This window comes from Lepidochelys olivacea, assembly GCF_965140295.1.
Source record: "Lepidochelys olivacea isolate rLepOli2 genome assembly, chromosome: 1".
Lineage (NCBI taxonomy): Eukaryota > Metazoa > Chordata > Testudines > Cheloniidae > Lepidochelys > Lepidochelys olivacea.
This window is the reverse complement of record NC_140411.1, coordinates 280,618,909-280,633,760: the sequence shown is the minus strand read 5'-3', so window position 1 is coordinate 280,633,760 and position 14,852 is coordinate 280,618,909. Positions and strand designations below refer to the sequence as shown.

Here is a 14,852-nt window from a genome sequence, read left to right as displayed (position 1 = left end):
TCCGCTGTTTGCCCTAAAATGCCCCCCCCCCACCCCATCTGAACAGGGCAGATTCGCACAGAGAGGGGTGGCCGCTGCCCTTTGGAATTATTCCCCCAAATCCACCTTTGCTTTTCCACTTCATCCCGCGTTCACGAGCTGGTTTGCGATTTTTATCCCCCCCCCCCCCCACCACCACAGGAGATGTTCCCCAGGCGGAGCCCAGGAGACTGGTTGGGATCGGATTTGGAGGGTGATGCACCGCGACAGCTAAAAGTTGGGTAGAGTTTCAGCAGCTACTATATATAAAGCAGGGGGACTTATGTCACTGCACTAATTAAATTCCATCTGGGTGGCTCCTCTGGGGTTTTTTGAGCCTATCACCCAACTCCAGCAGGCAGAGAGGCCAAGGGGAGAGCATGATGATGGACCTTTTTGAAACTAGCTCCTATTTCTTCTACTTGGACGGAGAACATGGAGCTCTACAGCAGCTGGAGATGGCAGAGGGGTCCCCTCTGTACCCGGGCAGCGATGGCACTTTGTCCCCCTGTCAGGACCAAATGCCCCCAGAGGCTGGGAGTGACAGCAGTGGAGAGGAGCATGTGCTGGCGCCCCCGGGCCTACAACCCCCTCATTGCCCCGGCCAGTGTTTGATCTGGGCTTGTAAGACCTGCAAGAGGAAATCGGCCCCCACCGACAGGAGGAAAGCAGCCACCCTGAGGGAGAGGAGGCGGCTGAAGAAGATCAATGAAGCCTTCGAGGCTCTGAAAAGGAGGACTGTGGCAAACCCCAACCAGCGGCTGCCCAAGGTGGAGATCCTGAGGAGTGCCATCAGCTACATAGAGAAGCTGCAGGATCTCCTGCACAGGCTGGATCAGCAGGAGAAAATGCAGGAGATTGGGGGAGACCCTTTTAGCTTCAGCCCCAAGCAGGGAAATGTAAGCACAGCGATTGTACTCAGTTCCCTCCTGCCCCCGAAAGTCAGCTGCGAAACCGCCTTCCGCTTTTTTTCTCCCCCCTTCCCCTTCCTTAATGCAGTCTGTCAATCCAGAGCGCCGGGCAAGCTAACGAGTATTTAGCAGACTTCGCGAGGGAAGTACATAAGTCGTCGTTGAGAAGTCCAGCAGGCACCCAGGCTGCCCGAGGAGCAGCGATCCTCTTTGCTAATACATGTTCTCTCTCTCTCTCTTTCTTTCCTCTGCGCTCTGCATGTTTACCTCAGATCCCAAGTTCAGATTTCCTGAGCACCTGCAGCTCCGACTGGCAAAATGTTTCTGATCATTCCAGAGTGCTAACAATCAACGCCAAAGAAGGTAAACTTCAGGATTCTCTTTACGTGTGGGCAATGTTTTTATCCGTGTGTTTGTGTGTGAGAGAGAGAGAGAAAGAGAAAGGGATCTATTCCGTTAGTGGAAAAAAACCTCTTACTGACAGTGCTAAGAAAAATGAACACTGTTACTGTATAGTACGCTGCTATATAGCTATTGTAATTTTGCTCACAGGTGTTGTTTCCTTTTCCTAATATTTGAATATCGGTCCTTGTTAGATCTTCTCTTTCTTAGGGCTATGTTCTTTTCTGTCATTTCCTGCGGTCTATCGATCCCTGTTTAACAAAACTAAACCAAACACTCTATTTATCTTTATTATTTATTGAAGTATTTATTATCATTATTTATTTATTATTTATTGACTAGGAGTCTCCATCGTTGAATCTTCAGCTTCTAGCAGCCTTCGTTGTCTTTCTTCGATAGTGGACAGTATTTCTTCAGAAGATCCCAAACTTCCCAGCGTGGAAGAAGTGGTAGAGAAGTAGATCTGCATTTGGCCTGGTAGTATTTTGAAAGCAGATAACAAGGAACTCACCCCACACCCTATAAATGAAATAATGAATTAATTTAATATTTTAGCAATCCCAGACAGGGGCCGATAAAATTGAATCTTTTTAAAAAGACATGTTCCTCAAATAATTGTACAATCTAGCTCTTCTTTCTTTCTTTCTTTCTTTCTTTCTTTCTTTCTTTCTTTCTTTCTTTCTTTCTTTCTTTCTTTCTTTCTTTCTTTCTTTCTTTCTATGTTGTATAGACCACTCCTTTTTTATTTAATATATTTACTTGTTTTCTGGTGATCCACTTTGTATAATACTCAACAAAAAGTTCATTCCTGTCTGAGTGAAGCTGTTGTTTGGATTTCCTGTTAGTATTATTTAAAGAGTTCTTAGGTTGTGTTTTTGTACATAATTTTAGTACTTTTTTATGTAAACCGGATCCATAGATATATATTTAAATTGTGGAATGTGATATTGTATATAAGAACGACCAGATTTCATGGGTATGTAAAATAAAGTTCTTTGTGTTACAAAGTTCCCAGCCCCGCGACCCATTGTTACTTTAAATTGTGGGCCCGATCCTGCTCCCATTAGAATGACATTTTGCCATTGACTTCAGCGAGATCAGGACCCAGTTCGGTCAATCCAAATAAAAAGTGTTTAAATTAAGAGTTTGCAAATATTTCCATCCAGGGCAGCGTCTCTTTAACTGTCTAAACAGTTTCTCTTCTACTCAGAACAGCACAGAATGCCTTAATGCAGTTCCTCTTATTTTGCATTAGAAGCCTTCCACAGCTGAGATTTGTGACTGCTGCTGGGTGTAGGATTGTAGGCGGCCTACCTTCACCCAGGCCAGTGCCTCCCTTCGGTCTCCCTCGGTGGAAAACGCAGTGGATCTACAGTCCTTTCATTATATCGCTGGGGAAAGCGCTTCCACTCGGCTCCTGACTGACTCGGGGCTATATTTACCCCGCACGTTTGACCCGCTGAGCTGCACATGCTTGGAGGAGCCTGGAAGGGGGAAGCCTGGTATACCAAGCCATGTCTGGGAGAGGGTCAGTCAGACTCCTGTGTTTAATTGACCAGCTCCCTATGTCTCCTGAATTCTTCTCTGAATTTTTTTGGGGGGCTGGAGGACTTGCACCCAACCCCTGTTTGCAGCAGAATTTATGGGCCTGGCTGGTTTCCTAGTGGACAGCAAAGGGCTGTGACAGGAGCCAGCTCCCGTGGGGTCGAGGGGGCAGAGACTTCTTTCGAAGAAAGGTGACTCCTACCGCCTTCTCCTCGGGCCCCCAGGGGCGGAAAGAGTTAAGTGGCTGGAAGTGGGGCCGAGGAGGAAAAACAACACGTGAAGCCTTTCAGTCAGTGCTGTAGAAAAACAAACCCTAGCGTCGAGGGTGGAAAAGCAGGAGCTACTCCCAGTGAGGACTTTAGGGCTCCTAACAGATTTGTTTATAATCTCGGGAAGGGGCGACCACCAAGAAACTAAACCGCTGAGTTTCTCCCCCCAGCTCCCCACCACTTCATGGTAACTAACAAGAGGAAACGTCCCATTGCCGAGCAGTTAAAATGTCCCTTTCTCACCCCCGCTCTAACTTGAATCCTTTAGATTTAAAAATACAGGGTCACTCCCATGTCCCTTCTTAGCCGGCATGGGGGGAGTAATGGATGGCGAAAGACAGAGCTCTCACTCAGCTGCAGCCAGAAACTCTCCATGACAAAACTATTTGCTATTCCTCCCTTCCTATGCTGGCCTCGTCGCCGGCTATAACAGCTCGCCAGTGCCCACGTTATTTGGGTGAGTGGTGGTGGGTTTTATTTTTTTATTTTTTTAAGTCTGCCACTTAAACAAGGGCATTTCCAGTGGTTGAATGCTGGGATCTGTGTGTCTCAAGCAATGGTAAATAATAGTATCCCCCCCCCCCACCCCCGTCACGTCTGAAATAAACTGTCTGCTGTATAGAAATAACAGCGGGCAGGACCTTTGGAAATCTACACTTCCAAAGAATATGGTTTTCCACACAAAAATCGATTGCTTTTGGTAAGAGAGGGTGGCTGTTGTCCTGGCTCTCATGCAGAGCTTTAGCTCGATCAGAAATATACAAAGAAGCTTTTAACCCCCGCTAGAAGCTGTTAGTGTTCTTAATAATCTAGTTCAATGCCTAAGCATGTAAGAGGAGGGTCCCCATCTAGTACCACTCAAGCAAATCTCTCACTAGCTTTACTTTTCCTGAGTACAGAGGGTCGGATCTGGCCTTAAATTGTAACTCTCCTCAAAAGGAGAATTTCATGAGCATCTCATGCACACCTTGGGGGGCGGGGGGGGGAGAGCTCTTTTTCTTCCTCTCGCTAACGGGTAGGTTTTATTCACATCCTAATATTGACGTCAAGAGACGATATAGTCTGGCTGTGTTTGGACCCCGAAATCCGTGTCGTTTCCAGCAACGGGGTAACATGAGAAATTGTTTGGAATAAGTTTGAGTAAAGAAGGTTTTTCATTAAATAAAGAAAATATTTCCCAAAGAGACTCCCTGTGACCTCAATGGCTGTCGCTGACATGCAAGGCTTCCCAATGAAAGTCCTCAGTGTGTTTGCAATTAAAATGTTTTTGTTTGATATTAATAACGGTAATCTTTACCTAAGTCTAAAGCCAAAGCAAACAGGGCCCTGGAAGCACAAAATCAAGAGGTAATAACTCGGTAAAGATAAGCAGTTTGTGATTTAATCTAGCCTCTTTCCAGAGGGGGTTGGGCGCAAAGTTATCAGGTTTAAACTAATGAAAGTGATTTTCTGCCTACATTTTATTAAATGTGGAGCAAAGCTCCTGGAACATGACTCCCCAGATGTCCCTTTTAAGGCCTGGCTCCTGCAGCTTCACCTGTATTGCATAACTCATAGCTTGTGTATTTATTTATATTGAGAGTAGTGGAGAGGGGCCCATTCATTTCATGATCCAACAGCTATTGTAATATACTATGGAATGAAGCAGTGCCATCATTCACTTGAGGCACTATAGACAGTCACTGCAGTTGAGGTTCCCCTGGGGACCAGAATACCCTGGTGGAACAGATGAAATGTGGGTACAATGGTGGTGGGGAAAGATAAAAGTAGATGAGACTGGTTTTAAATCCCCACTAACTACTGACGGACAAATGTAATGTTCTCTTCCTAAGTGAAAGGATGAAACGAAATGAAATATATTCAGATTAACAGAGAGTGGGCCCGCTTCTCTTTGGGGTAAAACTGTCACCAACTTCAGGGGCAGAGGAGCAGAGCCGCGATTGGCTCCGGAGTTGTTGATGAAATCCGAGAAGACCACGGCACACTGGTGCGATGCAGCTATATGCAAAGGGAAGAGTTTGAACGAACATTCATAAGGAGCACTTGGTAGGATCGTTATGTGGCTGTGGGGACCCAGGCTAGCATTTTGCCAGAGCTTTGCCCTTTTATGGCAAGTGTGGCTGTTTTCACCGGGAGGAGAGAGAGAGAGCTGGAGGTGTGTGAGAGGGCTTGAATCACTCAGCCATGTGCTCGCTTGGGTTTCCCCTTCTGTAGCAGCGGGGACTAGCAACTTTTCCCATTCTCAAGGCTGCTAAAAACCCTCGTGTCCCTTTGATCTCTCTTGGGAGTCCCAGAATGCAAGCAGAGGCCAATGTCTTCTTCAGCTGGCTTCTATACAAATCCTTCCCGCAGCTCTGGCAGGTACTAATGTGTTTACTTAGGTGCGCGCAGTTCCCAGAGCTTGATGGAACCAAAAGTTTAGCACGTTGTTGGAATCCCCTTAATATAGGTCCAACCGGGAAAGAGTTTTTGCTCCTAGTTAGTTCTGGAGGCGGATTGCTGAAGGGGACCTCGGCTGGCACGGTTATTACTGACATGGCTATCTATCCAGGAGCTAAAACTTCCACCGGTTTAGCATTCCTAAAAGCAATTTGAACTAAAGGAATAACACGTCACAAAATGAATCTTGCACACCATTAGTGATGTACACTGGGACAAATCCTTCTCCTGCAGTCTACGCTCAGGCAAAAGTTCCACCGACCCCAATTGGGATTTTGCCTGAATTTTCGAGAACAGCTAATTTCCTCTGTATTTTCTTGGCTGGGATTGTAATGTGTATTTTTAATAAAGGATGCCCCCAAAATAAAACCTCAATAAGTTTAGACTCAGCTGTTAAATATTTGTAGTCCTGACCCCTGAGTTTTCTCAGACAAACTCAATGGGAGTTTTGCTTAAAGTGGGGACTACAGTAACTGCCTCTTGGCTTCAGCTGTCGTTACAATTAATTATATATAAGATCTGGTGCTTTTAAAGTACAACATTAACACAGCCCCAACAAGGGAAATTGTGTTCTGCAATCAGTACCCCACACACATTGGCACACAATCTCTTCACTTCTCACGCCCCAGTAGTTAAACTTCGGGTCATATCTGTAAAGATGGTAGCAGTATGTGATAATATTTTCACACACTCATATTTACATTTCATTCCTACACGTTTTACGCACATGTTGTCAAATTGAACTATGTCACACTTCCCTTGTTTGGTTTGGTGTTTCATTGTTTTGTTCTGTTTTTCGAAGTAAAGTTAAGCCATTTCAGAAGAGGGGAGAAAGGTCATGAAATAAAATCTGCTGTTCAGTAATTTTGCTCTTTAAAAAAAACCTATTCCTTCTTTTATAGTGGGAAAAAAATAATCGTAAACGAGTCAAAAATGTGTTATAATATTTAAAAGTGCGATTCCTACTGGCTGAGGGACGCCTTTGAAATGCTGTGTTCTTTTCTTCTGTGAAGATTTCTTGCTATTAAAAAAAAAATCTCTCTCTATTCTTTTCTCTGTTTTAACAAGAGTTTAAAAGTTGTGTTGTCCCATTCTCGGCACTTCAATCCCCAGATTTGAGATTCAATCTCAAAACCCCACCACCCCTCCGACCCCCTCGCTGCGGCCTCATTAACCAACCTTGTAGTTTATGTTTTTTCCTGCTTCTTTTAGTTTTACTCGCCGGCTTTGCTGCACGTTTGCAAATTTGTTTTGAGATCGCTTTCCAAAAGGAAGCTGGCACCTCTAAGGGATACTAATTACAGATTTTCCTGAGTGACAGCATCTTTTTTCCAAAGATTCAGGAAGAAGAGAAACAACCTTCAGAATTCCCCCGAGACTCTTGGGAAGGGCCCATTTCCAAACAACCGCAAACAGTCTGAATAAGGCGCTACAGATTCGAATGCAAGGAGAGACACAGATAATATTGTGTAAGGCATGCCAGAGGGGGTTGGCATTGTTACTACAAGGTATCTTGTACACCCTTGGAGAGAAACCACCGAAAGCTGATCAGACCAGTGTAACTAGCACTTTAAAGACCAAGTTTATTTGTGCGCAAAGCATAAATCTGTAAGCAGGTCTATTTTAGCCAGCCTGAACATGCTACATTAAAATACCCGTGTGCTACACTCCAAGAAAGTCTTCAAGTTACGGCTGACCAGAACCGCCTTATCTGGCTGATGATTTCTTTCAGAACCACTGAGAACTGCAACGTTTCAAACGTGGTCAGCTGAATGTCAACCCGGACTTCAATGGAGAGAGCTGAAATTCAGAGCTTTCCTTTTCTGTAACTCTAGTCCTTTATCAGCCCTATGGCTTTAATACAGTATTCATTTCAAAGGGGGCTCGCTGCCCGTTTATGGCCCTAAATAAACTGGAACAGGACAGATGTAGCCTTTCCAACTGCTGAGATAATTATGTTCCAACTTTTTGAAAGGGTGTGGGCAGGGTTTTATTTATTCAACCTTCTATTTCTTCCTCTGATATATTTTAAAATCGGTTTTCACCTTAAAGCAATAATAACATCCCCCCAAGGGAAGTGAACAGTTATCGATCAGTTGTCAGATGGATTCTCCTCTGGGTGGCATGGAGCTTGGGGTACACGGTACAAAGAGAGACGTGGCTTTTCCGGCTACCTGCTCCAAACTGACGCCCAATCTCTCCTTTTCGAAAGTGTTCGCGGTTCACAGCCTGCATCAAGGCAGTAGTTTAATCACCTTGCTGACACAGAATCCCCTGCCAGGCTCCTTTACTTAAAGGGGGTTTGAATAAAATCACTAGACCAAGAAGTAAAACTCACTGGCTATGTCAGCTGCTCCTTCAGCGCGGTTAGTCAAAAATACTTCTGCACGGTACTGAGCATAACTGGCAGCGCATGGGAATTTCTGAGGGGTCGTTTGGAAACCGTTTTATTTAACCCAGATAACACATTTTCCTAACATATAAAAGCCAGCTGAATGTGGCCAAAGGGTTCCTGCGCTTTGGCAAATGCCTGTTAAATGGCTTCATTACCACTTTAATGGCCCTTTAACAGTTTCAATGATCTGCTACTAGGTCTCTGGAAGGCTTTTGTCACCGACTTGTGTAAAGTTACTCGGGGATTGTGGGGTTAGAAATTTTACACTTCCAGGGGGGGTTTGTTGCACTGACAGCTGGGACGCATCTGTAACGGTACAAGTTTGTCTGAAGGCAGAAAATTAGCAAACCCAAAGCACGGCTCTTCTAGTGCCTCCAGCACCAGCAGGCCACAGGGAAGAGAGCAAAGGGTGGAAGAGAGATTTTCTTAGGCAAACAAATACAATTGTCTTCTGTGAGTACCGTTTCTGACATGATCAGGGAGCACTAAAACCTGAAATTTACCTGAAATGCTCCCCTTTCATTGTTAACTGACAATATTATTGTTACGCAGGAATGATTCTCTAGCTTTGTCTTTTTTTTTAAAACTATATAAATAATCGAACCAAAGGGCAAAACATCCCCCAGCAAAATGAAGAAAACGGATCACACCTATCCAAACAAAGTGAGCCCGTCTGGTTCGAAGTGTAGCATTGATTGTGAGAAAAATCAAATGATTAAAAGCGTTCACCATTTAATTCCCGTGAATATGACGAATAAGGTGAGACGGTATCCTATTTACTCCATGCTGTGTTGGAAGAGGCTTATATGCAGGAAATGTCACATATTAGGATTTCTTTCCCTCCGTTCCTGCTCTTTATTTTTCACACCAAATTGCGAATCTCCTACTTTATTCTAACTTTTGAGTCACTACTTCGAAAAAGTCTATGCAAGTTAAAATGTAATAAACTCATCAGACAGTCAAAAGGAGCGGTGCACAGCAAGCTGTCTCCTGGGGATTGGAGGGGGTTTGCCCAGACAGCCCCAGTAGGGGTTGTGGAGGGATATGCTAATAAAGACTAGCCTCTCTGGACCAGCCTCCCATAACAACATGTGTATATAAAGAGCCCCGTGCCCCAGAGAAAGGACACTTTGTCTCGCATCCATTCTTACTTAGGAACTTGCCCAAGAAAACTGCAGTGTGACTTGCTGAGCCTGGCTCGCTGCAGTCCAGACCAAGCATCGCTCTGTATTAGGGGCTGTAAAGATGGAGGTGATGGACAGTTGCCAGTTTTCTCCATCCGAGTTCTTCTATGACAGCTCCTGCATCTCTTCCCCTGAAGGCGAGTTCGGGGAGGATTTTGAACGGGGACTGGCTGCGTTTGGAGCCCACAAAACAGACGGCCCATGGTCTGACGAAGAGGAGCATGTCAGAGCCCCCACAGGGCATCATCAAGCCGGGCACTGCCTCATGTGGGCTTGCAAAGCCTGCAAGAGGAAGTCCACTACCATGGACCGGAGGAAGGCAGCGACCATGCGCGAGAGGAGGCGACTGAAGAAAGTGAACCAGGCTTTTGACACGCTGAAAAGGTGCACCACGGCCAACCCCAACCAAAGGCTCCCCAAAGTGGAGATCCTCAGAAACGCCATCCGGTACATCGAAAGCCTGCAGGAGCTCTTGAGAGAGCAGGTCGAAAACTACTACAGCTTGCCAGGACAGAGCTGCTCTGAACCCACCAGCCCAACTTCCAGCTACTCGGACGGGATGGTAAGAGGCGGACGTTTCGCTCACTCTTTAGGTTGTGAAGGTGCCGACACAGGCAGGTTACTCCGTGACTGCTTTGTGGTCTAAAGGCAGAAGAGTGAAAAGGGGATGCCTTTATTAAGATCCCACGGAAACACTAAGTGCGCTTAGGAAACGGTCCCTTTCCAGGATGTAATTCACACGGTGTTCTGCACGCAGACAGCCTTGCGGTGCTGTGTGTGTGTGTGTGGGGGGACTTCATATGTGCAAAGGGGGCAGCTTTGTTGCCCTGCAGGGGATGAAGCTAACTAGAAACCAAGCTCCTGGTTAGGGATCACAGCGTTCACCATTCAACGCTCGTCAATTCTCCTTCGTGGTTTGTAGCCGAGCTGTCAGGAAACACCGCAGGGAAGGCGGAGAACTGAGACTAGGGAGTGAAGCCTTTGCTTCCCCCCCCCGACCCCCCAGTAACTTTACAGTCTTCATGACAAAACTAGAGGGCACGAGGGGAACCCACCCAGCTGAAGCCTGGCCCAGAGGAGCTGTTGATGCGTTTTTTCCCGAGCGCGTTTGCTCCACCGGTGCCAGGTTGTAATGTGCTCTCGCTCTGGGAAAGTGCCCTCTTCCTGACTCCGGCTACCAAGCCATTCTGCATGGCTAACGCGGCGCCCATTGCGGGCGGGCTCGCCTTTTGCCACGCTGCCCCGCAGCCACAGAGCCGCTGGGACCTGAGCTCAAGTAAGCCGAGGTGCCGGGGAAGCGCGAAGGCGCGGTGGGGTTTTAGGGTCCCCCCCCCGGCTCAGGGCGTTGGAAGTCAGCGGGCAAAGTCGCCCCCCCGGGTTCCGTGCGCTCATTTCTTGTCTCTTTTGCAGGCTGAATGCACCAGCCCGGCCTGGCCCCGGCGGAGCGGCAGTTTTGACGCTGTCTATTGCCCGGACCTTCGCACCGGTAAGACTGAACCCGCTTCCCGGGCCAGCTTAGTAGCGCAGCTGCGCCCTGGGTAAGGTGGCCGCGATGTAGCTCGAGAGGCAACATCTGCCATGAGTTTTCACACTCCCGAGCTCTGTGCCAGCCAGGGATATTTACAAGGGATGGTGTGTGTTGCGTGTCGGCGCCCGGACTCCCCAGGGCTGGGTGGGGCTATGCACCTGGGTTGGAAATTAAATCCTAGCTCATTAGTGAGTTAATCCACGTTTCTTGATGCATGTAAGTATTTACCGATTACTTTCGCCTTACTCTGTTCCCCAGACAAAAGCACTACCCTGTCCAGCTTGGACTGTTTATCCAGCATCGTGGATCGTATCTCCTCCCCCTCCGATCAAGCGGCGTTGCCGCTTGGGGACACCGCCTCCCTCCCTGCAAACGCCAGCCTCGAGTCCCAGCCGGGCACCCCTAGGACCCCTCCTCATTCCAGGCTCATCTATCACGTATTATGAGCGCTGAGACTTGAAACCAACTCCCTCCACTGCTTTTACGTGGGGAGAAAGGCACTCACCCCAGGAACAGCCGCGCCTCTCGGCGAACTAGCGATGCACGTGGAATCCAGGCGGTTCAACCTGTGGATATAAAGGAGAAGCTTTTTAAACTGTACATTTGTGAATAATGTTGCCACGAGACGTATTTAACTAAAGCATTCTTGACACATTTTAGTACTTGTCTGACTTTTATTATATTGTTACCGGGCTAACTTTTTGGCGAGGGTAAACACTGTACTCAGTAAACAGAAGCGGCTTCCTGCAAAGTTTTTATAGCGATGCTGACGTTATATTTTCATACTGGTATTTCTTAACTTTCTTGGGGCGAGGAGGCCCTTTCATTCCACCTGAAACAGCAAAGCAAGGGAGAGCTCACTTGCAAACAATATTAAACACGTTCCTCTCATCAGATACAAATGTATGAAATACACAGACAACATTGTTGCCTACTGCTGTATATTTTGTTATTTCCATGCATGGGATGCTTTTTGTTGTAAGCACGTCAGTATTTCTGGGGGGAGAGGGGGTTCTCAAAATAAAAGCAACTGAAATTGTCAAGGGCTGGGAATACATGGTATTCTGAAAAATCCTGCTATAAATCAAATGTGTTATTACAGAAGTAGCTCCTTTTGTGGTTCTTTAAACCAGTTCCAAATATTCAGGACTCTAGCCACTTTTTTATGATTGGTAGCTCTTCCATATGCTTACCGGATCTTTGAATTCACCAGGCTAATAATGGGATCGCACATTGCACATTTAATCTAGAGGAATCCCAGACCCTTTTACAAACTAAAGCCTTGGGCCTGCAAAAAGTTAGGCTCACGTTTAACTTTAAGCCTGTGAATAGTCCCTTTGAGTTCGGTGGCACTACTCAAAGCACCTGCATACATGTTTGCAGGACTAGAGCATAAAGGTACAATGCAGCATTCCCTATGTGAGTGGCTCTTCCTCATGCAAGTAGGGATGTCCATGGGACTACTCAGTAAGCAGGGGTTTGCAGGACAGGCCTTTAGATTGCACATTAATAGCAGAGACTTGCTCCTATTGACATTAATTGCAATGGGAGCAGAACTGGGCCCCACCTCTGTAGTCCTTATTCTGGCAGACCCCCGCCTCCCATTTATTTCTGTGGGAGTAAGGGTGCAGTAAAAATTACAGGATTTGGCCTTAATACTACATTGTCAGTTTACCATGTGTCAACTGCATGATTTGGCTCTTATATTGTAGGCAGACTCATAGATGGGGGAACTAGAGGTGCTGGGGGTGGTACTGTACTGTACTGCCCCTGTCTTGAAGTGGTTTTCATTATATATTGGGTTTACAGTTTGGTTCAATGGCTCTCAGCAATCCCACTATATAAATTATTCCAGCACCCCTGGGCAGAATTGTACTGTCTGTGGCAAAGGACTACCAATGTAACAGAGTAGAAGTGGGCAGCATTGATAAAAACAAATTCCAAACTATCCCTTTTTTCTTGCAATGCCCAAACTACAGTTCACAAGGTTCACAAAACACATTATTTTGCCCACATTTTCTTTGTTCCACCTCATATGACGGAAATGCATGCATAATTCACAGATGGCAACAGAGTCACACGGCATTAGAAATCACCAGGCAGCGGTTGCAAAATTATGATCTTTTAAAAAAAATATTTCCTTTCATTTACTAGGTCGCTTCAGCGAACATGTTCTACGATGAAAAGATTCCAGCCATTAGTAATGCTCTAGCTATAATCTAAGAATGTCTTCACCGTAACGCCAGAAAAGAAAGATGGATTCTTTCAATAGCGTTCAAGAGTATCTAGCATGAGAAATTATCCTCTCAGTGTCAGGTCTCATGGACGAAAGGTGTGTAAGCTTTACTAGCATGGGCTTATGGATATATTTGGCATATTCATGTTATTGTTAGCAATGGATGGCTCAGAGCACTAGTAATGGGATACAGAGCCATTCATGTCTAGGGACTTATCTACACTGCAGGCAGGCTGTGTGTTATCTCCTGCACCTTTGCCCAAACCCCCAAAGCCCTCAGACACTCATCCAGGGGAGTGTGGAGCAGAACACATGTTGACCAGTGACCCATTCTTACCTACTTTCCCACTTTACAGTGTGGTGATAGCAAAGGGGGTACCACCTGGCCTTGAGCCAACATAATCCTACACAGCCATTGCCACAATTCCCTGAACTTGTATCTTCTTGCCCTTCTACCTACTCACTTCTCACTTGCCCTCTGTGCACTGACAGCTACATGGCATTTAACCTGTCTTTTCCCATGCAGTTTAATTCAGTTTCTGCACAGCTCAGTCCAGCTCTGCCAAACACCAAGAGGCCCACCACAGAGCATGCCGCTAGCTAGATGGAGGAGCACCCTAGGGTTCTAGTTAACTGTTGGTGTGAGTACTCCAAAGATCATGATTTCATCCACAGCTCCAGCAACATCCGCCTCTATGAGACCATCTCAAAGAGGCAGGCAGAGCTGGGCACCCACCAGCCTGGTGTGTAGGACTGGGAGTGTATCAAGCACCTGAAGCAGCTGGATTAAAAGCAAAGGAAGGGAGCAGCAGGTTGGACACTGAGCTGACAAGTTACTCTTTCTGTGATAAGCTGGACCCACTTGCCACCACCCTGAGCACAGAGGTCACCATCTTGCATAAGGGAGGTCTTGTTTACAAAGTGAAGGAAGAGGGAATAGCAGTGGAGGAGAGCCCAGTGGAGCCGGTATGAAACTGGAAGTTTAGAGTAAGCCCATGTGGGCAGACAGGCAAATGGCCATACTAAGGCAATTATCTGAGGGCCTGTTTGGGGAAAGACCTGTGAAACAGCCTGGAGAGGGAGTGGTACACAGCCAGGGGTCAGATCTGTGCGTGGTAAGTGCTGCCCACTATCTTTGTTAGTGTTGTAGGAAATTATAGTCTTAAAAAGGAGGGATTTCTTGGTTATGACCAATAAAATTATTGTTATGGAGGATATTGCATGCTAGTAGGTTGTGTTTAGCTTTGATTGAAGGGGTAAACGATGGCATTCCCATAACCCCCCTTTCCTCTGTCTGTCCCTGCCTCCAGTCACATGGATGTGTGGTGGCAGGAAAATTACACACATCATTAGTAGCTATTTCAGAGTATTGTTGTAGTAAATGTTAGCAAACTATTTAAAGGACTGCAGGTCTGGCAAACATGAACACATATTTATAAATATATTGCTCTTTAGTAACCCAGTCACACCAATCTGATTATATACATTTATACCTAGCCTATCAAACCATTGTCCCACATCTTTGTCCTATAGGAGACAGCATAGATTATAAATCCCAGGGGTCACAAGATGTGACAAAGGTCCTTTTATCCTCAGTGTTTCTCTCTCTTGCTCTGTCCATTTGCAGCAACCTGTCCATTACAGGCAGGGGGAGAATGCGAGGATCGGGGAGCGGGGGGAGAACTCTGCTGATGGCAATTCTCAGCAGCCTAACACAGTATGCTGTTAATAATCACCTTAATTTTCTTCCACTCCTGGAAGGTGATGCTTGAAAATGTTTTTTATATAAGGTACTGCAGCTTGTCAGACAGATTCCTTGGCAGGGCAAACTTGCTCTGACTGCCCTGGTATCTCACTCAACTTCTTCACTCAGGATATACTGTTCAATCACCAGCCACCACAAAACCCCCTTGCCAGAGATATTT

At 46.2% G+C, this 14,852-nt stretch overlaps 2 protein-coding genes across 2 annotated transcripts; both read left to right on the top strand.

Moving 5' to 3' along the window:
• Positions 1-398: 398 nt before the first annotated feature.
• MYF6 (myogenic factor 6) lies at positions 399-1,891 on the top strand (the record flags this gene model as incomplete). Its single annotated transcript, XM_084644169.1, has 3 exons — positions 399-917; positions 1,202-1,292; positions 1,674-1,891. 3 exons carry the CDS (start codon positions 399-401, stop codon positions 1,790-1,792), a joined length of 729 nt encoding a protein of 242 aa, XP_084500295.1. The 3' UTR covers positions 1,793-1,891.
• A 7,239-nt stretch (positions 1,892-9,130) lies between these two features.
• On the top strand, positions 9,131-11,729 carry MYF5 (myogenic factor 5). The gene is made up of 3 exons (XM_084618039.1): positions 9,131-9,725; positions 10,574-10,649; positions 10,950-11,729. The coding sequence occupies exons 1-3, from the start codon at positions 9,225-9,227 to the stop codon at positions 11,135-11,137; spliced, it is 765 nt and encodes a 254-aa protein (XP_084474165.1). The 5' UTR covers positions 9,131-9,224; the 3' UTR covers positions 11,138-11,729.
• Positions 11,730-14,852: the final 3,123 nt, after the last annotated feature.